Genomic DNA, 25,427 nt, shown 5'->3' with positions numbered 1-25,427 from the left:
TGTCTGGGTTGAAAATTAAATCAACAGAATACACATACAATCTCTTTTGCTCTCTTGGAAATGCCAGGATGAGAATCTAAAGAATTTTTCCCCTAAGTTCTCTAGTCAATTTATAGATGTCAAGAAGCATTTTGAAAATGTAATTCTCGTTTTCTTGAAGATATACAAGCAGGGCCCTTTTTCCGAAGATATATAGCATAGAAGGTGCTTTTCTGAACAATATAAAAATATTTAAGTTGAGGAACCAATTGCAGGTTGGATTTCAGCTCCTACCCGCCTCTCAGCTGAGAGTATTTGTGCAGACATACCCAGCTGGGTCTGGTGACACTCAGTATAAGGCTAATTTCCTAATACATTCCTAATATCCGAATGCATTCATACTCATAGTGGCTCTGTTAACATTCAGGTTCATGTAGTCCAAGGTAAAAATCTTGCAGTTAAAACCATTACATCTGGAGGGAAATTTTTCTTGTAAAACATGGGCCACTGATAAGAAAATATAGCCATATCTGAATATATTAAAATCTAGGATGAGGCAGAGTGCATATTCTCCCAAATGTTGTGTTAACTTACAACTGAATTAAAAAGTATCCTGTAAGTTCTTAATAGAGGGATTTTAAAATGGGGATTATTACTTAATTTCCATACAATGTTAGGTTATAAAGCATATGGCATAATGGCTTCATTTTAAAAGATGGCCAAAGCAAAATAAAGCGCTTGTATGAAACAGCAGAGATAAATTTAGCAATCACATTATGAGACATATATTTCACATTCTCTGTCCAAGTCATCATCTCTGAAGTGGAATTTGGCATTAAGGCAAAAGTAGACATTCCTTATATGTTAGCTAAAAGCTAGAATATAACTACACTGGTAGTCTTTTTAAAACTTAAAAGAAAATCTTCTCTGCCATTAGCAAATACTCTCTTTATTGTGCCAAATGAAAGATCACTGGAAAAGGCACGAGACAAAACCTCTCACACGTGGGTATGGCACATTAAAATCATTTTAGGAAGTTCCGTGCAGAGCAATCTGAACATGAGCTAGAACACCTAAAAGAACAGGAATTACGGAGTGATTGGAACTGATATCTGGCAAAGAGGTTTTTTGTTTTTGTTTTTTTTTTAATTTACCAAAGAAAGTGAACGCCAAAGATAAACTAATGAGAAGTTGAGAAGAGAGAAGACGATATGCTACTAGCCATGGTCTGAAAGTCAACTACGAATCAGCTCTCATTCCCCATCCCAGGCGTAAAAAGAACAATCCCTACAGAAAGGGGTGAAAAAAAAAAAAAAAAAGAAGCAGGAAGTGTCTCTTACCATTCCTTGCTACTTGCACTAAGAAATTCTACATTCTCACAGTTCCTAAATTTTATTCAGCACTCAGTGGTTGCCTACCTAGCTTGACAGCTATTTTACCACTCTTCCCTGGCCTGTTACAGTTTTTCTCACTGACCTCACCATGAGTGAGCAAATTATTTTAGCAGAAACAAAAAGAGAAGTGAGATTTGGTCATCATCACTAAATGGCACGTTATATCAGTGCACCTTCAAGGTAGGTTTAGATGCAGGCTAATGATTTTTTTTTTTTTTAATTTTTTTTTTCAACATTTTTTATTTATTTTTGGGACAGAGAGAGACAGAGCATGAACGGGGGAGGGGCAGAGAGAGAGGGAGACACAGAATCGGAAACAGGCTCCAGGCTCCGAGCCGTCGGCCCAGAGCCTGACGCGGGGCTCGAACTCACGGACCGTGAGATCGTGACCTGGCTGAAGTCGGACGCTTAACCGACTGCGCCACCCAGGCGCCCCAGGCTAATGATTTTTTAATTAGCAAATGTTGAATGTGGTAGGGCCGTATGGTGGGTGTCACCACTGGGTTTTCCTATTAGTTCTAATAACTAGCAGTCATTTATCTCTGATCCTTGGTTTTGTCATCTATAAAATGTTGGGAATTGAATTATAAAGTCTCCTGCATCCTTGGCATTTTCCAAATTCTGGTTTTTGTCTGTGACACACCTGAAATAATTCAGACCACCAAGGAATTCTCTTTTATTAGAAGGCTAAATACTTAGAATGGTTAAGGTAAACAATAGTTGGTTGCTTTTTAAAATTAGGGACTAAAGAGAATTTTGGAAGAGAGTAAGGGAATATTTTAAAAGGAGATGAGAAAAATAATGGAACATAAAAGTAAAGCTAGAGAGAAAAAAGAATGTCAGGTATCTGAAAATGTGCATTAAGACACTTTGAAAAAAATGCCTATTATAGAAATTCTATTTAATATTACCACTTTAATGAAATTTTTGTATTCCAACCGACATTTTTTTCTGTTTAGAAGAAGCCCTCAGAAGGAAAGGATTACTGTCTTCACTAAATAGCGCATAACATCCATGCAACGTATTACCTTATGGAGGGAGCTAATACAAAGCATTGTCAAACAGACCAGCATGTTTTACAAAAGAAGAGATATTTAGAATATCTTTGAAAACCACAATGATGCCATTTTAAGACACTAATTCTTAAATATTTCTAAGTTTTCTACGTTTCTAAATTTATTTAAAGGAATGCTTGTTGAAGACATCAACTGCCATCAACTTGACTCATTTGCTACTGTTGGTTTCTTAATTTCCTGATGGGAAATAAAACGTCCATACTTTAAATAAATTTATTGAAACAAAAAACATCTCCATATTTATTTTAAATAAATAATCAAAAAGTACTCCCTGCTAAACCATTTTAAGTTGAACTTTGTAAAATGGCGAACGTGGGCTCCCTGCTTTCAGATGATTTGCTCAGTAGGTTCCCTGGTATTTTTACGTAAACTCTAAGACAGCCCTGAGTTTTCTCTGCCCCAAAAAATCACATGGTGGCAAAATTCCAGCACAGTAGTAGTTTTGTTTAATAATTCCCACTAAAGTAGAAGTATTAAGAATAATAAATTATTATGGAACTTGCAACCTAATGAATCTATCACAGATCCTCGTTTTAAGATAAAAGCTGATTTTGAAGTCTTCAGACACTGCAACCAGGTTACTATTTTCATACAATCATGGAAATTTAAAATGCGAAGTTAATTGAAAGTATAAAGATGAAAAGCAAGTGCTATGCCTAAAATAGTGCACGACACAGTCATGTTTCACTTCACTTTCAAGTCAGAACATAAATTAACAATTCTAGATGTGACATGCCAAATACTTTAGACATAGAAGAAAGCACACAAGCACACAACAGAATCTTTACCAATTACACACTTAAACGTGTAGCTTAAAGGCAACAAGTTCATGCTGTAATATTGACGACAAATAATGTTTCCCTTATTTTAAGGAAGTGATGCTGCATAGAAACTCCATCACCACTTTGTACTGACATTTCATAAATAGCATTCCCCAAGCTTCAAATTATACCCAAAGTCAAAATATTTGAAAGGAGTAAAGAACAATGATACATTGAGCCTATGAAAAATATTTTTTGCTTATAACACAATTCAAATGAAATAAATACTACACAGTGATACTTCATCAAAAACAAATAATATGAAGTTTAACAGTATAGGTATATACAATAAATTTGTTTTATGTTCTAAACTTTACCCTATTTTTGTAAGTGCATATTTTCTATTTATAATCGTGTTGAGAGTTGAGAGAAATTAGAACTTTTAACTTTTCTTTTAATCATTTTTGTTAACCTACCTCTTTTCTTAAAAAGTGCATCTGGTGATTGAGATGTAAGACTAGTTAGAAGCTACAGTTAACCAACATGAAAACAAGAAAAACGTCTCAAAAGGTAAAGATTCCTCTAGAGGAAAAGTTGAACCAAAAAATATGGAATCATATTCGGACACCCTCAAATAAATTATAAAACACAGTGTCAAGGAAAATTGGGGATGTTAAAACATTCTCTTAAAAATTAAATAAGTATATTCACCCAATATAAGTGAATAAAACAGGAGATATTATTCTTGTTTATTTCGACAACCATGTAGCTATAGTACAACTACAGTAAATAAATAATTTCATTCTCATATATTCGTAAACAATCTCTGAGAAATCAAGGTAACAAGCACAAACAAGGTTACCCCTTCACGTAAGCTCTTTTTAAAATCCCTTCACATAGTCACTTTAAAAACTGATGTCTGCAATAACCAAATGAAGATACTTTCTAAATGTTTTGCAAATTGAAAGCAATTTCAGGAACCCACTGTCTTACAGAACTCAAGACTTCCTACTTTGTATTCTATTTGTCAATTTATTTCCTTCCCCCCAACCCAACACCTACATCCCTGTTCCCATTTCCAAATTGGCTTTTAAAATCCCCAGGGGCAGAACGTATCCATATTTTCTCTATTGGCCCCAATATTGTGGCGATGAAGATATGGGGTCCCCTATCTTATTTAATGAATGGATAACTGCATGAATGACAGTGCCACAGGCATCAGATTTGGACCTTCGATATCTGATCCCAGTCAAACGAAGATGGGTTCAGTAACATATTTCCATAGTGAAATGAATTATAACCAATAGATTGTGCTCTACATGAAAATACATAGATATATCCTTTAGAACACTGTTACCCAAGTTATGCTTTGTAGAACACTAAAATGTGGGACAGTAAAAAGGTCTGCCCTGTTCTTAATAAAAAGGGTTCCAAGGTCAAATAATTTGGGAAATCTAATTCAAAGAAATTCAAGTAACATCTCTTAATGGCTATATTCCTCAAAGCACATGATATACTAATGTGCAGTATCACTTTCTAAGAATCTATCAAAGAACGGTTTTGGCCTTGGAACATCTCAACAGAAGCGTGTTCTAAGGAACAGAGTTTAGGAAGCAGTGTTTTAGGACAATAAAAGATACCATGTTAAATCTCCTTTACCAAAGCAGAATTACAGATTTGAAGGAAATACTCAATGTTTCATGTATTATTCAGAATTCATCACTTCTGTCTCCACAGGAAGTAAAATAAAGCCAAAAGTATCATGAGGCTTCTTCTGCATCTGCTTGCTCATTTTGAAAGAGTAGGGAAATATCTATTTATAGTTACTGAAGAATTTTCTTAATTTTTCTCAAAACATCTCCTGCTTTCCTCTTCCCTCTGTTCTAAGTATGTATGTACAAAAATAGTAGGGACCTCTGAAATAAATCTGAAAGACATCTTCTAACAATGGATCTATATGCCCGATTAATCTCTGGAAGTACGCAGAAAACATTAATATTTATCTAACAAACAGGTGGACTATGAAATTTCCATGAGGAAAATGCCAATGAGTATTGTGAGAGTTCATGCAGGTCCATTATGATTGTGCAAAATGACCCGATTTGTCTTCTGTTTGACTAGACCACGAATACCACCATGAAAGATGTTGTTTCTGCATAGGGAGAAAAGAACTACACGGATTTTAAGGGAAAGGAGGAAGTTGGCTAAGTCTACAGATTATCACAAGATTTGGACCAAGGTCCAGCGCCACCACTAGCTGTGTGACTTTTGGGATTTCTCAGTGTCTCAAGCTGTCAGATGTCTCATTTGGAAATGAGAGGAAGTAAAAATTTTAGTGGCTTTCACACTGTTGCGGGGCTGCTGTGGTAGAGGCTTATGGAGAGCAGGACACTGGGAAGAGACAAGGCCAAGGAAGTGGCTACTTCTGACCTCACTTTCACCTTCTAACCGAGCGGCTCCCCTTTTACATGTTTTAGACACTGAAGTTCAGCGCAATATTTACTTTTTTAAAAGATCCTTCTTAATTAAAAAAAAAGCGAAAACCACAGATTATATCATCTAGAGTTCTGCTGAGATATAATGTGCTCTAGTTCACATTTTTAATGAAACTGTTTTCGTCTCAGGAAAAAAAAATGCTTTTACATTTCTTTTTCTTCATTCATGTGCTCTTGATTCAAGTAAAATAAAACCTTAATGGCTTGTATTATTTTTATATAGCTTATTTTACATTTTTGTCATATCTTATTAAACAAAAAAGATGAATCGATGTGTTGCTTTTCAAAATAAAATTAAAGACAACACAGAGATGGGATGAAGTCAACTCCTGCCCATGCTTGACTTTAGAGTTATTTTTCATGCTGCCTTTGGGCTCTTAAATACTGTCCTGCATTATCTTTGAGGTAGAACAACAACAAAAAAAGGCAACAACATTCACATAAAGAGGGAAAATGAGAAAAGAAAAGCTGTGAGAGATTTCTTTTTAACACAATTATCATCATTAAGCTTTGCAGTCTTCTCTCACACAAAGTTGAGAAATAGTCTTCTTAATACGAAGGGCGGTCAGGCGGGCTGCCCCATTGGCATACCAACACTCACGCATTATTCTCCCCATGACTCGGAGTGCCTTTAAAAGAGAAAAATATCAAACATGTTAGCCCATCACATAAACACAGTACAAGAGAAGTATAACCACAGACCCAGGAACTGATGCTAAGCTCTGAAGAAAATCGTAAACTTAAAACAATATGAAAAGATAAGGACCAAACCTCCTTAAAAATCCAGTCAAAACACACACATTAACATTAGAGAAACTAACTTTTCGTTGAAAGTGCAATCCATTGATTTCTGGGAATATGGAAAAGTGGCCAGTTTTTAAAATCTGAGAAAGGCCATGAAAGCCAAAAAAGGGATATGGGATGAGTAGCAAATTCCCCATCCATTGGTCTGAATGGTAGGTACATATGTGTATACTTTTTTCTAAATTCATCAAGCTGTATATTAAGATTTGTGCATTTTAGCGTATGTAAATTATGCCATCTTAAAATAATGATCTAAGTATAAATATCAAAAATTCTGAGTTAAAAAATAAAACCTGTACAGTGAACTGGTAAATAAATAAATACTCAGAAAGGAAAATAATGAGAAAAGATGAATCCAGAGAGATGCAAGAAATCACTGAATCAAGTGGCCACTCTGGCGACATCTGCGGATCTCATAGTCTAGACTTTCAGAATTGACGAACAACATGTGAAAGTTAGGAAACACAGCCCAAAGTACACAGAAGGTGTCAAGTCAAGATGTTTGCCAAGCCCTGAATATAAGGATGAATCAGTCTGACAAGGAATTTTGTAAATTATCTAAATTTATTTAGATTATCTAATAATTTTATAAATTATCTAAACTTTATAAGTTACCTAAATCTTGACTCTTGGTAAGGAAAAAAAGTCAAGCTCAGGCCTTAAAATGTTAAGCATTTTAAGCAACAAGCCTAAGATCATGACAAAAATTCAAGCACAAGAGTGAAGAAAGTACCATAAACAAGGATCAAGTGAAACAACAAACAGTAAAATCAGACCCATCAAAACATTAGATGCTAGAATTAAATGATATAAAATATAAAATAAATATATAAAAAATAAATTTTTAAAAAGCAAAGAGAAAATTCAAAATATAAGTTAAAAAGATCATTTTTTAAAAAAGAAAAAGTACCAATAAAACATTGTGACATAACTCTTCAAAGAAAACCAAAGCAAAAATAAAATATTGGGACTATAACAAAGTTAAAAGCTTCTTCACAGAGAAGGAAATCATCAACAAAATGAAAGGGCAACCTACAGAATGAGAGAAGATATTCACAAAGTATATATCTGGTAAGGAGTTAATATCCAACATATATAATTTATACTACTCAACACACACAAAATACAAATAATCTGATTAAAAAGTGGGCAAGGGACCTGAATAGACATTTTTCCACAGAAGATACACAGATGGCCTACAGACACATGAAAAGATGTTCAACATCACTACGCATCAGGGAAATGCAAATCAAAACCACAATGAGATATCACCTCATACCTGTCAGAATGGCTAGAATCAAAGAGATAAGAATAACAAGTATTCATGAGGATGTGGAGGAAAAGAAACCCTTGTGCACTACTGGTGGAATACAAACTGGTGCAGCCACTGTGGAAAGCAGTATGGAGGTTCCTTAAAAACATGAAAATGTAAATAGTGTATGATCCAGTAATTCCACTATTGGGTATTTACCCACCCCCCCCCTTTAAAAAAACAGCAATGCTAACTTAAGAAGATACATGCACTTCTATGTTTATTGCTGCATTATTTAGAATAGCCAACATACAGAAGTAGCCAAGTGTCCATTGATAGATGAATGGATAAATTAAATGTATCTATATTTACATCTATATCTATATATAAATAGAAATGTATCTTCTCTATCTATCTATATATAAAAATATATATATAAATCTATGGTGGAATATTACTTGGTCATGAAAAAGGACGAGATCTTGCCATCTGCAACAACAAGATCTGCAACATCTTCTAGGTCCAATTGGATGGACCTAGAAGGTATAATGCTAAGTAAAATAAATCAGACAGAGAAAGACAAATATCACATGATTTCACTTGTATGTGGAACCTAAAAGACAAGTGAATAAATGAACAAAAAGCAGAATCAGACCCATATAAACAGAGAATAAATTGATGGCTATCAGTAGGGAGGCAGTGGGAGGAATGGACAAAATAGATGAAGGGGAGTGGGAGGTACAGGCTTTCAGTTATGAAATGTATAAATCACAGGGATGAAAGATATAGCAAAGAGAATATAATTAATGGTGGTGTAATAGCATCGTATGCTGACAGATGGTAACTACTACACTTGTGGTGAGCACAGCATGATGTATTGGGTTGTCGATGTTGTATACCTAAAACTAATATAATGTGTCTCAACTATACTTCAGTAAAAAAACAAACAAAAAACCTAATAAACTCACTACCTTTTTCTGACTGAAAAAAAAAACTTCTTGACCTGAAAGATGAATAATTTTAATACTATTTAATATTATCATTAATATTTTTTATTAATATTTTTTTATTTAAAAAAACTAAATGGATGAGATAAATGGCAGGTTAGACACATTTGAGGGCCAAATTAGTGAACTGGAAGATAAATATGAGATGCTACATAAAGATACAAATATGGAAAACAGGAGAGAATGGAAGACATGCAAAAAACTGAAAGGTCTAACATGCATCCAATGAGTTCTCTAAAAACGGGCAAGAGAGACAATGAGAGGAGGAGCTATTTGAAGAAATAATGGTGCAGAATTTTCCAGAACTGAAGAACATCACAAATCCTTGGAATTAGAAAGTCCAAAAATTACAAGAAAGATTAATCAAGGGACATCTATACCAAATACATCATAGAGAAACTGCAGAAGACTAGAGACAGAGAAGTTCTTAAGGTAGCCTGAAAGAAAAGATAAATGAACTAAAAAAAAAAAAAAACAAAAGAAAACAAAACAAAACTCAGTTGACTTCTCAAAAGTGATAATGAAAGCCAGAAGACAGTGAAATAACAACTTTATTTAGAGAAAATAACTATGAACCTAACTTTGTTTATGATTAAGAACAAAATAAATTTTCAGATACCCAAACACTAAAAGAACTTCCAACCACTAGGTCTTCCTAAAAAACCAATTTACATAAAATACATTTAAAGAATGCACATCAGGAAATCAGAAAATGATCTTAGAAGGAAGCTCTGAGAGGCAAAAAGTAATGTTGAATAAAGAAAATGATAAACATGTTAAGTCTCAACACACAATAATGGTATAAAATCACATTAGTATCTCATGAGATTAATACAAAATAAGAAAACTAAATACTGGACACAAATGGACAAAAATCGCTTATATCAGCAATGTACAAAATTGTTTGCATTAAAACTATGTTAGATCTTTTCTAGGAATGCATGGTTGGTTTAACAGTGGAAAATCTACAAATGCAATTTATCACATTTAGAGACAAAGGAGAAAGGCCATATCATCACCTCATACAGAGGAAGAAAGTTTTTATCAAAACAAAGTCAGCTTTTATTTAACCTGATTAAAGTTATGAGAAACAAAACCTACAGCAAGTATCATACTCAAAGGTGAAATACATAAACTTTAAGGAGTAAATCAAAGATATCCAGTATCAATACTTTCAGGCAACATTATATTGAAGTCCTAGAAACTGCAATAAGAAAGAAAAGGCTTGAGGATTGGTGCTAGAACTCTCATTATTTGGAGACATGATCATCTATATGGATACCCCAAAAGAATCTACATTTTTATACTCTAAGAAATTTTTCCACAACACATGTTGTTTAAAAATATTAAACTCACACATAAGACAAAGAGCAGAAAAAGAAATTTTACTCTAGCAATATAATGAACTACTGCACAGATATGAAAATGAACAGATTATGCTATACACATTTATAAAGGAAAGTGAAAAGCAATTAAGAAGAGTATCTATAGTAAGTTTCAATAATATGTTTCATAATTACACAAAAGTAAACAATACATTTTTAGTGTATGTGTGTATGTATGTGTGTGTGTGTGTATATATATACATATACATATATATACAAAATATATATATATATATATATATAACACATATATATTTTTTCTCCTACAAAAAAGCAAGGCAATAATAAATCATCATAACAGTAATCTCTCAGAGGGGTAAGGAATCTTTGAATGTTCTATGTTTTAAAGTTGGTAGTGAATTCACTGCTTCTCATTTTATTATTATACTTATACTTTACATATATGTTATATACTCTTCCATATACATGAAATTATTAATTTTAGAAAAAAACGCACTTAATTTCAGTTTGGTTGTAAATGTCTCAAATTCTTCTTCTAAAATAATTAGTGGATAAGATACCTATACGAAATAGAAATATCAAGACATAAATCTTTTCTTAAGTGGAAAAAGAATTGAATAAAACATGAAGGAGGGGGGAAATGAGGAAAAAAACCTACTGTATAAAATAACCCTTAGGATAAAGCCAAACTAAAAATGTGACTTTCAAAAGACCTCACATATTACAATTAAATATGGTAGAATATATAAGGGGGTTGGGAGAGATTAAAGCATTAAAACAGTTCTGGAATTAGTTAGATGGTCTGTAGTCTTTGCCTCACCTTCCCTTCTTTCTCCGTGTGCAAACTAGAAGAGTCTCTTCCCTCACATAGGGCCAAACTAGCACTGCAATGACCATTTATTGTGTGTATATTCCATGGTGGTCACTGTCTGTGCCGTTGGGCATGAGGAGATAACAAAGGTCTTGGCCGTGAGGAGGCTTTTCTGATGAAAGAAAATAAGCTCAAACTTCAGCAAGTTAGGGGTTAGAAATAATTTAGTGACTCCAAGGATGATTGAAATTGTAATACTCTGTCTGGCATGGACATAGACTACCAAACATGTCTGTGTCCCTACAGTTACCAGCCTCTTTGCAGTCTGATGGGACTGTGTGACTGACTCTGGTCTATGAACCATGAGTGGAAATGATGTGACTCACCTGAAGCCAGAGCATTAGAGAGCCACGTGTGACCGTCCAGCTCCTCTCTTTGCCTGACCTAGACACTTGGAAACTATGCGTTGAGACAGCAGCATCCCAAGATCAAAGTTACCTGCATTACTGAATCAGCACAGGGAGCACAGCTGCCTGACCTCTTGGGGACTTTACACAGCAAGAAATCAAGTCTTGTTGTGTCAAGTCATTGGGATACCAGGGCCTGTGACTGCCACTTAACTTAGCATTCTGTATACATATAGCTAAAAGGACTAAAATCCTTCTGAGGACTGATGCAAGGACATACACTTACATACGTGGAAAGAATTGGATGCCTAGATTAAGAGAGAAGAACTATGTGGTCTCCAAAAACCTTCCCTGGTAACTTACCTCAGAATTACAATAGGTAAAACATATATAAGTACACAGCCTTACTTCACAGCTTTGCCACTGGTTGGGGATATTTGGTCGAAACTTCTGGTCACAAACAACCTTCCTCATTTCCTCTACTGATGGATCTGAAGGCACCATGTCATAATAAGGCAACTGGTACTCCTCAACAATTCCTATAAGAAATTTGCATGATAAATTTCCTAGTGTGAATAATAAACAAAGATGCTTATTTCCAAAGACAACCAATTATGTTTTCTAGGTACAAGGGGCACCCTGGGAAACTGGAAAATCAGGTTTAATAAAATTTTGTGTCACTATGAAACCAAAGATATAGGTATTAAGCGCTCAGCTGAATAATTATTATGTAAGTTTATAAAATTTATATTATGAAAATGTATATAATTTTGATAATTACATATATCTTACATAAAACAAACGTCTATTTTATGAAGTATATAATTTTGACAATTACATATTGTATATTATGTATGATTTTATAGAAATACATCACATTTACAGGATTTTAACAATTATATAAGTGTAAATATATAAAATATTTTACATAATTATAAAGATTATGTAAATTCTGATTTATATAAAATACCATTGTGCAATTCAAAAGTAATGCCTAATTGAAAAACTTATAGCGTGGCCTCATTGCTCTGGGAATGAAGTATGTTTTTCCATGAAATAACCTTTTCAAAACAGAATAGCTTACTCTTTTTGAAAACTGATGGGCAATCTTTTAAATGCTGTGTTTCTTACATTTGGATTATAGAAGTACCATACCTGAGAATGTGCCAAAGAAGCAGCAAAGGTACTAAATATGGACAGTTCAACATGAAGGTTCATATTAAAAGAGTCTCAAATACAAAGACCTGATCTAAATTATCAGAATATTACTTGAAATTGAGAATTTCCTTATAAAATTGCTTTAACTATAGTACTTTTAATGTAAAATATTTAAGATGTGCCCTAACAAATTACTATTTCAATAGTTGAAGAAAATTTAAAGACAATGACCTAAAAGCACATCTAGACAATTATTAATATGAATTAAAAAAAATTGTTACAAACATGTTTGAGTCATGCTTTTTACCACACACTGTCCTAAGCCCTTTACATGTTTTTACTAATTATTTCTCAAATCCACAGACTAAAAGAGGAACCGTATTATCCCTACTCCATAGAAGGAGGAAATTGAGGCAACAAACAGTCATAAATTTGGTAAAGGTCATAGAGCTAGTAAGTGGCAGATCTGGAACTCAATCCCAGGCTCCAAAATCCTACTGTAATTTTATTGCTTCTATAAATAGCTTCATCTTCCTGAATGGTGTACTATTTCATCTGTGAATAAAAGGGGGAAAATTATGTTTTCTCATTCAAGTACAATTTTAACCTTGGAAGCTTAAAAACATTTTTTACTCATTTGAAAAAAATGAGATTAGTGTAATGCAAAATGACATCAATGCGAAATATAAAAACTGAAGTTGGTTTGATAATGACAGTTGTTTTATTGAATGTTTACTATAAGCATGCTCTATACTAATTAATTAATTAATTAATTAAATCAATTTGTTAGATCCTCAAAGCCCAAGGGGTCAGTTTTATGATTCATTTTACAGATGAGGAAAACTTGCCTAAAGTCAGATATTCAGGAATTTGCTAAACCACAGCTTAGTTTTAAGTCTTTCTCCCTTGAAAGTGAAAACTCTAATCGATTTTCTAACAGTAGTTAACTTTTCTCCGCTGAGGCCACAACTCCCTCAGACTGCATTTGTAGGGTTTCATCCTTTCAAACTCTTCCTTTCATTATTAATCTCTGAACTGCTAGGAGCATTGAGTCAGGAAGTTAGTCTATGCTCACCTCTGCCCACCATCGCTTTCTCTCTTCCACATGCATTATCACAGGGGGAAAAACAAAACAAAACAGGAAAAGCCTGAAAGCTAGAAGACTTCAACTCCTATGGTTCTTGTTAAGTCATTTAACATCTTTGGGTTTAATTTCTGGTATAAAGTAGGGATATAGCAGGTGCCTGGGTGGCTCAGTCGGTTAAGTGTCTGACTTCAGCTCAGGTCATGATCTCACAGTTCATGGGTTCGAGCTCCCCTGGTCAGGCTCTGTGCTGACAGCTCAGAGCCTGGATCCTGTTTCAGATTCTGTGTCTCCCTCTCTCTCTGCCCTTCCCCTGCTCACGCTCTGTCTCTGTCTCAAAAATAAGTAAACACTAAGAAAAAAAAAATTTTAAGTAGGGATACAGCTAACTGCATACAAACTGAAGAAAATTTTCAAGTGCTGTGCAAAATATCATTAAGAAAATCAGAATTATCAGGAGAGATGTCACTCCCACCTAAGCAGTAATCACAATATAAAATCAGCATTATACGTAGGATGCTCCACTTTTGCCAATGGAAAGCTATCCCTAAAAGGTAGTCTCTTAAATTTTAAAAAATGATTCAATATGGTGCTTAGAAAATAATACATACAAAATCATATCTTATATTCAAAGCATCAAGGAAAGACAGATACAAAATTATCCCCAACATCTTACCTCCAACTGAACACCTTCGGGCTATTTCCCAATAAACCAGACCAACAGAATAGATGTCAGCTCGTTTGAAGGACTCGAAGATATTCACATTCATAGTATCATCAAGCATTTCAGGAGCCATATACCTTGAAAAACATGCACATTTCAGATTCTGTGTATGACTTTACAGCAATCCAGTAAAATACAATCTTAATAAATCCTGTCACAAAATATAAATTAGGAGAGCTTACATCATTTTTAAAAGTAGATCTAAGTCACTGTAATAAATTAAATTTAAATAATACAGTTATTGAATGAACCATAATTAAAAAAAATTTTAAATAAAACCAGAGGTCATCCTATTCAGTGTCAAAGCACAAGTGCCAGGAGCCAAATGACTTGCAAAAGAGGGAATTCAGTAATCAAAGCACTCAAGAGGAAAGAGGGAACTCAACTCCCACCAACAAATGTTGCCATTTGTAAAGCTCCTTGAGGGCAAGAAGCATCTCTTATTCATGGTGGGCCCAGGACAATAACGCAGTGCTCAGCAGCATACCCTAAATACCTTCTAAGAATGAACAATTTTATTTTATACTGGTTTCAAAAAATATATACACAATATACATTGGCTACAAGAAAATTACAACCTTGTTTGAATAAAACTAAACAAAAGATATCTACAGGCCACGGGACCTGACTGAGTCTAGCTGTCCTAGGGAGATTTTGATGATTTCCCAAAATATTAAGATCAGGATGCAGTACTCTCCCAAACTCTTAAAAGTTTTAGATCCTCTTAAGGAATCCAGCATCCAAGGCTTCCCTGGGGGTCCCTAATGTGGAGACTGTCATATGGGCAAGCTGAAGTTTGCTTTTCAGAGGGAAAAGAAGAAAGGTCCCATAGGGCCGCCTGGTTTGAACAAACTGCCCTGAAGTGTTCCTGGGGCCTCATTAAATTCTAGGGAACCAAGAGAAGAGCTCAGAGTGATGGGCTTGGAATCTCTAATCTGGCTTGGAGGCCAACTGAACCAGAAATTCCCTACTTGCAAGATCCTTTAACAACTCCAGGAAAATGTTTTGGTCGTTTCTGATTTCAAGGTCAAGAACCCAGGAATTATACCAAAGGAGCATGAGCCTGATGTTCAAATAAAAGGAAATGGAAGTATGCTGGCTACAGGCTGGCCAGAACAAGAAAACACCAGAAATCTCACTCCCAACGGGCCTGTCGTAATACATATGCAGTATGTTCTGTTTATCTCATTCTTGTTCTGAACCTTCAGAGATTCTGTTCCCTGAACGTGGGAAATATGTCCAAACTCCTATTATTTTAATATACATCAGTTTGGGAGACTTAAGGATAAGTACAATTACAGGTAAATACAAAAACTGTTACACGTCCTTAAATACTAAGGGAGTACAATAGCACATGTATGTATTTATTTAGAGTCCCTCACTTACCTTGCTCAATATACTGATTCTACATCTCTTGTTTAGAACCTGAAAAAATAGATCTAGCCCTGAGTTTCAGTGCATTTATAAGTATAAAGGCTTTGGAGGAGCTATATACTGATGACATGTTTTTCCTCCTATCCTAGGAAAATGTATTCTCAGAAAGTGGCACACGAAAAATAATGTATCACCATCTCTTCCACCATCCCTAACTACTGGATTCCTTACCCAAATGACTACTGTCTATACAACTAAAATGCCAACTGTCCCTGCTTTATAAGCATTATGCCACTGACTTCTCAATGACCCACAGAAGACTTCTTGCTTTCTTGGGCCTAATGATTTTCCATTCAGACCACTCGCCACCAAAAAAACCAAAACGCACACACACATCCCATGACTTCACGTTTGGGAGGCAGTCACATGTCTCAGGGTGCTACCAAAGCTAGTTATCTTACCTTTTGGTTCCTACTTTAGGATTCTGAGGTATGTCAATAGTGTTCAGTACTGAATCATGCTTCACAGCCAACCCTAAGTCCGCTATGGCACACGTTTCACACTTTTTCACTAAGATATTCTTTGATTTTATATCTCGATGAGCAATCGCGGGTTTACCTATGAAGCATTAAGAAAAAAAATACTCCTTTTTTTGTTGTTGTTACTAAAGATTGACTCTCTCCAAAGGGAATCACGTTGAAGACCTGGCTCAAATGTCACCTCCTAAGACAAGTCTTGCCTGACCACACATCCCACATCCCCAGTCATTCTCCACAGAGTACCTCGTTTTGCCTTCTTCAGAACCCTTATTACTGGCTATATTGTTCATTCCCATGTGTGTTTATCTGTCTTTCCCAACTAGACTGTAAGCTGCCTAAAGGCCTGTGTCTTGCTCATCCGCAAGCCTCTGATGCTCAGAACACTTGTTGGCACTTGGTGGCCACTAATAAATTTTTGTTGAATGAACAGGGAAAGAATTGGCATCGCTACAACTATGTAAGAATATAGCAAATATTCTCTTACAAACATGTTTCAAACTTTTACTACCCTACACCAGCAGTTCTCGAATGTGACCCTAAAATCCCTGGGAGTCTTTGAGTCTCTTTTCTGAATACATATCTGTGTGATATTACCTTTTCTTCACATACTTCAACCAAAACAACATATCGGAACCAAGCGAATGAAGAACATGCATGAGAATCCAGACATTAAGTCAGACAAGAAGGAGATTTGCAAAAATGTAAAACAAAACCATTATTTTCACTAGATATGATTTTTGTATTACAAAAAAAGGATGCAGTTTTTTTAAAAGATGTAAATTTTTGAAACGTATTTCACATTTAATCAGTTAATTAGCATTCAGTAAATTAATAAATATTTTTTACATTTCTCAATTTTAGTTCATAATATAGTAAATGTTAACAGGTAGAACCCAAATACACAAACACTTTTGGGATCCTCAGTAGTTTTTAAGAGTTTAAAGGGCCCATGAATCCAAATTAGAGAATTAGCCCCGTCCGGACTAATGACTTTCTAGAGCCAATTCTCTATTAACTCAATAAATAGTAAGGACAGTGCATATTATTTGGCCTTTGAATACATGATATGTAAATATCTTTTCAAGATCACATTACCATCTCCCATTATTTTAGTTATCAAAGGTAAATATTTAAGCTATCAATATTCTCTGAATCTAGAGCATTTGCCCCCCCCCCCCCAGTAAGATCTCCCAGGTGTATGTGCTAAATGGCAAAGCCGGATCCACCAGTATAAAAACATTATTATGGCTAATATACACAATGGTGAGTATATAGATGAGAGTTGCCTGCATCATGATAATACCCTCAGTTTTATAAAGTACCTTAGTGCTTCTTTACATTTGATAATTGGAATAAATTAAAATACAAGGAAGCACTAAAACACAATTTGGTGTTTCCATCCTCATATTGAAGCAGAGAGAACTTAGAAAGAAAACACGTACCTTGTGTACCAACAATCTCCATATGTAAGTGGGCCAGACCACTCGCTATGGAAAGTGCCAGTTTGATCATGCCAGCCACTGTTACTACGTTTCTATTCAAATAGTCATATAAGGAGCCCAGTTCATGGTATTCAGAGACAAGCCAAAGTTGAGTCCAAGTTCCATTATCTAAATGGAAAAAAAATCATTTTGTTGCATTAAAAATCACTGTATTACGTTAAGGAAGAAACCAAAGGCTTTTAGCAAATGTCAGTATTGAAAATAAATCTGTATTGTTAACAAAGGAAAGTTAATTACTTTAGTGATGATACTGACAGTCCAAGTTAGTACAGTAAAATTTCTCACTGAATCCCTGAAGATGTTGATATAATAAAACCTGTTATACATACTGTAGCTATAGGAAGCTGTGAGAGTAATTATGATAAGTGAACAAGTTCTTTCTTATTCTCTCTATACATTGATAACACCACATTATAGGAAAAACTACTGACAGATGCTCTTAGGCTCAGTGTTGTGCTATAAATCACTCTGAGCTTTTAAGAAAGATTTTTCCAATAAAAATCAGAAATGCAACAAATGTACACAAAGTATTATCACTATAATAAAAGCCCGAAAATTCTGAGAATGTTCATGTTGTTCACTTTTCAAAATATGAAGTTGATTTTCCCCAAATGCTTACATTAAGAGCCAGTTATGAAACATTTTCAAATAATTTACTTCATCTAACCAAAAGGTAATCCAGCTTATGAAATATTTTTAGCAGAACAGAAATTAGCTTAAAACTTCTGTAGGTATTAGAGTCCCTAGAGTTCGTTTTAGCTTTTGGAATGGAGTCTACAACAGCCCTGGGAAGCCCTGACCAGTTCTGATGCTCAGAGAAGGAAGCCATGATAAACATTTGCTCCGGACTTTTCCTATTAAATGCTTTATTTACAAAAGCTAACTCTTAATCCAAATATTTAATTTCCAAATCCGGGTAGTGATAAAATTTCCTAGGAATACAAAAATCAACATAACATGATAAAGCTCAGTAATAAACTGACCATGAATAAAACTAATCCCTACTCTTACCCCTCTCTCTGCTCAACGCCAATGGCTACCTTTGTCCTCTCACATTAATGTCTTTGTCAGAGAGTTGACTAACCAATGGAACTGTAAGTACCACAAAAGATTTAGAAATGAGGATGAAAGCGATGTTAGAGGTCATTTGAAAGCATGCACAAAGCCACTGATTAGTAAGCCAGTGACAGGTAGACCAGTTAAATTGAAGAAGGAGACCATCAGGGATGATGTCTTTTGGGCCTATTGTTTTTTATCATCAAATAAACATTATGATTAAATTAGACCCATCAAGATGATCCATATAACTAAAGTCATTACTGCTTTGACAACAATGCTAATTAATCTAATCAGTAGGTATGCTTCAACTCAATCTTAGGAAGGAAAAGTTCTTAGCTCACTAAGAAATGTCTCATTTTCGATAGTCTGGATATATTTTCAAAGTATATGTAGTTGAGAATTTGGAAAGAACATCTTTCTTTTTAAAGCTCATCTTGGCTTTACTCAGTCTATACCTACCCACATGAAAAAACACAAACCATCAGCAAACACAATTGCTACCAAAATGTACAATAACTCCAGGCCTCTCTTATGTCATCTAATTAATAACAATAAAGCTTATAATAGATCAAAATAACCATAGATTTTAATTTCCATAGGTAATGGTGAGTCCCTGATACCCGTAGATCATCTGGTTTTTAGATAGATGTTACAATCTCTACCTCACCAAAGTTCTTCATGAATATTACTGATTCAAATCAAAAACATTGAGTGGGTCAACTTTTGCTTCCCTTTGTGCCTTGTCTCCCTTTATTAAGGGAACTAATGCACAGTTAGGTGACTAAAATCTATGCAAAAAGAAGAAAGTACAGGTAACTCACAAACTTTATACCCAGTCCCTGATTACTCAGGGATTTACACCATATTTTCCAAATATGGATTTAAATACCAGGACACTGATGTTCTGCCTTGCTCCTCAAAACTCAAAAAGTGATACTGTTTGGGGTTGTTGATGTTAAGCCTCAACATATAAATCATGCTCAAAGTACATTAATAGAAAATTTCACTAGAATTGATTTGCTGGCTGCCATTCTGATAATGTTCATGGAAAATTGGAATTCTGGAGTTGAAGCCTGTTCATACAGATGAGAGGTACCGTCCTAGCAAAGGTGGATATTCAGCTAGCATTCATTGGTATGTCTGTGCCAGTTATTAAAATATTGAAATATTTCTGTCCTCATCAGCTAACAGCTGCTATTCAAAATTCCAATCCCATCCCTTTGCCCTAGACACCCAAAGCAACCTCCCCCACCTCCCACCCCAACCCCTGACAAGGTGCCTCCAGATTTCTCCACGAACCAGAAAATTAGGCGTAAAAGCTAGCATTGCAGGGTTCTCTCAGGACTCTCTTCCAGTTGAATCCTCTATTCTGACTGGTCGATTCTTGTGCCATACCAGTCACCAAATACTTTAAATATCAACCTGGCTATGGCGTCATCATGATTTCATATCACTCGTCTGCCCTGCCTTTATTGTATGGATCTGTACGTTTATCTGTGGAGAAGAGGAAAATCATTTTCTATCCTCAATAAAGAAATTAGACTAGATTTTATTAAAACAAGGACATTATTTAGTTTGATCTGATGATAGACATAACATTTTTACTTGCTGAACTCAATTAGATTGAAAATACCTTTGCTGGGGGCGCCTGGGTGGCTCAGTCGGTTGAACATCCGACTTCGGCTCAGGTCATGATCTCACAGCTTGTGAGTTTGAGCCCCGCGTCGGGCTCTGCGCTGACAACTCAGAGCCTGGAGCCTGCTTCAGATTCTGTGTCTCCCTCTTTCTCTGCCCCTCCCCCTCTTGTGCTTTCTCTCTCTCTCTCTCTCAAAATAAATAAACATTAAATCAAAAAAAAATTAAAAAAAAAAAAGAATATACCTTTGTTGTCAGCAGCTATGAAACCAAGTATGTTCTCATGTCTCAGCATAACCGTCTGGTAAATTTCTGCCTCACGAAACCAAGATCTTTCATCTCTGGAGGAGAATATTTTTACAGCCACATCTTCTCCACACCATCTTCCGTGCCAGACCTCACCAAATCTACCTTTTCCTACTATCTCCTGAAGTACGATCGTCCTTGCGATTGTTCTTTGAACCAACAGAGGTAGACCTAACCAAAGAAAAGATGAAATTGATTAAAAACAAGGGAGTGCCAGAAAAGAACCATCATAATGGCCATTATTTTCACACAAATAGGGAAACATTTAAACGCTTTAATAATTTTACTGATTTTAAAGAAACTAGCACCATTATACCAAACCTTAATGTCAAACCATTGCTCAAAGGAATACTCCAAACTCTTACTATGATTTTCTCTTCTCATATTCACAAATGAAAATTTCCTGAACATAGACTACTGCTACATATATCTGATTTTTCAGAATTGCTGCAAATCTCCCCGATTTGCCCATCAAAACCAGTCAGGTTTTAATGGTTAAAAAAATATGCCGTTAGCATCTAAAATAAAATGTGTTGCTTCTAGTACAACTGGGGAAGCAGAAGAACTCTCTGTGTAAAACTGCAAAGTGAAGAATAAAATTCAATAATCAAGGGAGGTAATCACGTTACACTAAAAGTGAGGTATAGTCATAGAAAATATCAAATGGATATTCTGTGAACAAAAAAAAAATTCAAAGAAAATATATTCTGAGTGTATGTAAAAAGTTCAGGTTCTTTGAACTAATAACCCCATACCTAGAATTCTTTCTTAAAGATTTAACTGCAAAATGCAGAAATATTTATGTCAAAATATTTAATATGTTATTGTTTATAGGAAATAGAAGGAAAAATATCAGATAATAGAAAAATTGTTAAACATTGTACAGAGATTAAGAGAACAGATAACAAAGACCTGCGTTCAAATTTCAGCTGTGCAACATAACCACCAGCAAGTAATTGAACTTCTCTGAGCTTCAACTTCCTTATCTAAAAAATAGGGGCTATGGAGGGATTACTCCATAGGGGTAATCCAAGAATCAATAATCACGTTAAGCACCCAGCATAGTATCTGGTATGTTAAGTGATCAATAATGGCTAGGCCTTAATATTCTGAGAACGGATTACTGAGAGCAAGTGATAATGATGCTGCTTATGAGGTATTTCTTAATGACATGCGAAAACACTTTTGCGATAACATTAAATGAAAATAGCACGGTAAATTCTATCCATCTAAATGAGCGTACCTAGCTATTCAAAATAGGCACCGGAAAAAGGCTAAAAAGGAAATCTAGTAAATACTCTGACGGTTATTTCTATTTAGTGGAATCGGGGTGAATTGTGACATTCTTCCGTCTAACATACATTTTCTTAATTTCCACAATGGGTACTTACTACAATTATAATTAGAGGAAAATAGTTAAAGAGGTTACAGTACAAGCGTACTCTGGAAAGTCATGTTTAGTTATTATTATTGTAGTGGGATGGCTCGGAACCTCTCACTGCAACAGCTCTCTGAGCTCTGCAGGCTTCGGCCTCTGCTCCTGAAATGTGCCACGGTTTATTCAGATGTTCTCATCTTCGTGAGAACCACCCACTGTGGCTAAACAAGCACAGACTATAAGGTGGCTATTATGGGTCTTAACAATTAGTCACGGAGCCCCACGGTGAGCAAGTTCTGAGATCATCTAGTCCAACTTTATCATTTTAGAGATGAGAAAATCGGGGCCCCACAACAGTCGAAGACTTGCCCAGAACTAGGCCATAGTGGGAGGCAGAGCTACAACTAAAACACGGGTCTTCAGTCCAAACTCTTGCTCTCACCATTCAGTGGATACCACCCCCACCCCCAGCCCTCTCCTGCTGGGAAGACTTCCAGCAGCAAACTATAAAGGCTGTTTTTGTAGACTACAGTCAATTTTACTACTTGGCCACACAATAAAAGTTGTACTGACAATTAGCAGGCCAAATTTCAATCTCAAACTCTCTCCTCCCTCTCCCATCTTGCACACACACACTCGCAAAAACATCACATCAGAGCTAGATAAGCCTGTGTTTTCAAACCGCAAATTGATCAAGTGCATGACCAATGCCCCAGACCATGGGCAAAGTAAGAGAACATCATCTGAGGTACTCAGCACGGCAATTAAGCTGAGACACTAAAACTCGGTGAAAGTTGCTTTGGTATCTTTCAAGGCAACCATTCCAAACAATCTAGTTCTGCTTATACGCTTAGAAATTTCCTTAGAAGAAACATGGACTCCGCTTCTCCATGTAGGTTCATTTTACTCTTCTTTTGTTTTTTTAAACCAGCCTTTGTAGAAGCTGCTGCCTAACTGATGGAAAGGTATCTTTCAGTAATGCCACTACTCATCAGAAGTGTTATATGGGGAGAGGAAAGCAGCAATGTGCCCAGACTCTTAGAAGCCACCTGAGACACAATCCGTTCTCAGAAACAGTCCCACAGAACATCGGTCCACTTGCCTCTTAGGTATTCTATCTCTTTGAAATGTGTCCCTGACCCGGTCAGGGATAAATTTCATGATTTTGGTTTCTCAACATCTAACAAAACTGCCTTTGCCTAACATTTGCTGGCCAATTAAGAAAAGCAAAGGGGAAGCAGAACCACCTGATTTCCTCTCAGTGAATGAGTTTTCATGATGGAGGCATTGATGCAGTTGGACCCATTCTCTCTGATTACCAAAGGCATTTTTAGCCAGTGCTCACTGCCAAATGTATGTATCTGACTTGGAGAAAAAGTGCCTAAAACTCTTTCAAACTGGTCACTTAAAAAAATCATCCCTGCTTGGGTATATTTACAGCTTTCTTTTTAAGAAAGATCTTAGAACATCCTGGGACACCTGGGTGGCTCAGTTGGTTAAGCGTCTGACTCTTGATTTCAGCTCGGGTCATGATCTCACGGTTCGCGAGTTCGAGCTCCACATCGGGCTCCGTGCTAGCTGAGGGGAGCCTACTTGGGATTCTCCCTCTCTCCCTCTCCCTCTGCCCCTCCCCTGCTCGCTCTTGCTCTCTCTAAAATGAATAAACTTAAAAAAAAAATCTTAGAATAATATAGAGACAAGAGTCCAACAGTTAATAAATCCAGATTTAGGTTTAACGATGCACAAAAACACCACAAATCTTAATTTTAATTTTTTACTTCATGTCCTGACTCATGATTAGTTTCTTAAACTAAATATCCAGTCTCCAGTTATAATATCACTATTAATTTTATTTGAAAGGGATGTTCTTAGTCATCTTAAATATATTCCAGGAGTAGCTCTAAAATACACATTTCTATTTAACATCTTCAACTGAACTGAAGTTTTGGGGGGGGATATTAAATAGGAGGTTATTTAATCACTTGAACCTTATAAAGATATTATATAAGGTTTCAAGGAACTGGGTACAAATCAGAGCTCTCTGTGCTCATACTTTGTGCCTAGAATGTCACCAGTGCTCAGGAAATTAGGGAACAATAGTCCCCAGGATGTAATAGGGAGGACTGAGTACCAATTCTGGACAGTTTTACTTTTAAAGGAAGAATGCCAGCTTTCTATGCAAGAATTTAATTTGGATTTTAGTCCTACAAACTTTGCAGTTTGGAGACAGTTCTTTCCAATATTCCTCCTTTGAAAACATGCTATCTAATTTATGCAGGGATGGCATAAACACTGAGACCCTGTTCAATGAGAGAGCAGGCAGTCTTGCCCTCAGAAGCAACAAACTGTGTGCGCTCTCTGGATGACATAATTAGGCCTCTCTTTTCTGGACTCTGGTGAGCCTAAAGCTGCTTCATGTTAAATACGGATGCTCATACAGATGCTACCGCCACTCTGTCGTCTGCCCTTGTTAATCATGCCACGCTCCTAAAGGCCATGGGCTGGGAAGTTTCTCAAAGTCCGCTTGGGGGAATCATCCTTAATGATTCTTCCAAAGCAAGAGGGGATCCAGGGTCTTCTGAGGTGACCCACCTCGGCTCACCCCAGTTCACATGTCTGCAGTACCACATGCCCTCAGGATTCCTGGATGTACACATGAGGAAAGGCCAGATTAGAGAGTCTGTTATTATGGAGGAGTCTGCTCTGTCACCAGAAACCCAAAATGCCCTCATATGGTTTGTGCTATGAAAAAGGCTCAGTTAGGCCATAAAATAGCCTCGTATTTTGAATGGCTTCACTAGGGGTTCTGGAGTTCCATTCAAGAGGAATAGAGTTATCATCTCACCTCGGCAACAGCCAGCAGAGGAGTGCTGTGCTGTTCCCTATCATCTCTGTTTCTATGCTTTTAGAACACATTCTTGATTTTGACTTCAGGTCAGCTCTCTGTTCACACACACATCCCAGGGGATGCTGTGGATTCTGAAGACTTTCATAACCACGAGCAAGGGCACTCTAAGAATACCACTTTGCACAACTAACATCTTTCCCCCAGAACCCAATTCCTTAAGTACGGTAACGTTTGTGCCCATGAAACATTACTAAGAGAGCCACAATGATTATCACCAACCATAACGGAGGCAGGGGGGAGAAGAGAAATTCTTTCTTGCTTCAAAAAATAATTTGTGAAGGAATATAAAAGTGAGACTCGGAACACCTAAAGGCAGACAAGGCAACTGAGAAGACTTAACTCTTTCAGCCATGACGTTTTTTTCTCTTCATCAAATCCTAAAACAGGTTTCTGTACCAGAACTTACCAGGTACCACGCTGAGCACTCT

General features: G+C 36.0%; 1 protein-coding gene across 4 annotated transcripts in view; it reads right to left on the bottom strand.

Moving 5' to 3' along the window:
* Positions 1–3,927: 3,927 nt before the first annotated feature.
* Positions 3,928–25,427, bottom strand: part of ACVR1C (activin A receptor type 1C) — an 83,566-nt gene continuing 62,066 nt past the window's right edge. For 3 of the 4 annotated variants that reach the window (XM_058715212.1, XM_058715213.1, XM_058715215.1), the window contains 6 exons: positions 20,654–20,884; positions 17,654–17,821; positions 16,134–16,290; positions 14,251–14,375; positions 11,741–11,871; positions 3,928–6,334 (listed from right to left, as the gene is read on the bottom strand). In XM_058715212.1, the coding sequence (XP_058571195.1) occupies positions 6,209–6,334; positions 11,741–11,871; positions 14,251–14,375; positions 16,134–16,290; positions 17,654–17,821; positions 20,654–20,884 (938 nt within the window). In that variant the 3' untranslated portion in view covers positions 3,928–6,208. The remainder of the gene's footprint in view (positions 6,335–11,740; positions 11,872–14,250; positions 14,376–16,133; positions 16,291–17,653; positions 17,822–20,653; positions 20,885–25,427) is intronic. The other variant, XM_058715216.1, reaches the window with a different exon arrangement.

This window comes from Neofelis nebulosa, chromosome 2 (genome assembly GCF_028018385.1).
Source record: "Neofelis nebulosa isolate mNeoNeb1 chromosome 2, mNeoNeb1.pri, whole genome shotgun sequence".
Classification (NCBI taxonomy): Eukaryota; Metazoa; Chordata; class Mammalia; order Carnivora; family Felidae; genus Neofelis; species Neofelis nebulosa.
The sequence above is the reverse complement of the archived record's forward strand: the minus strand, read 5'-3'. Positions and strand labels throughout refer to the sequence as shown.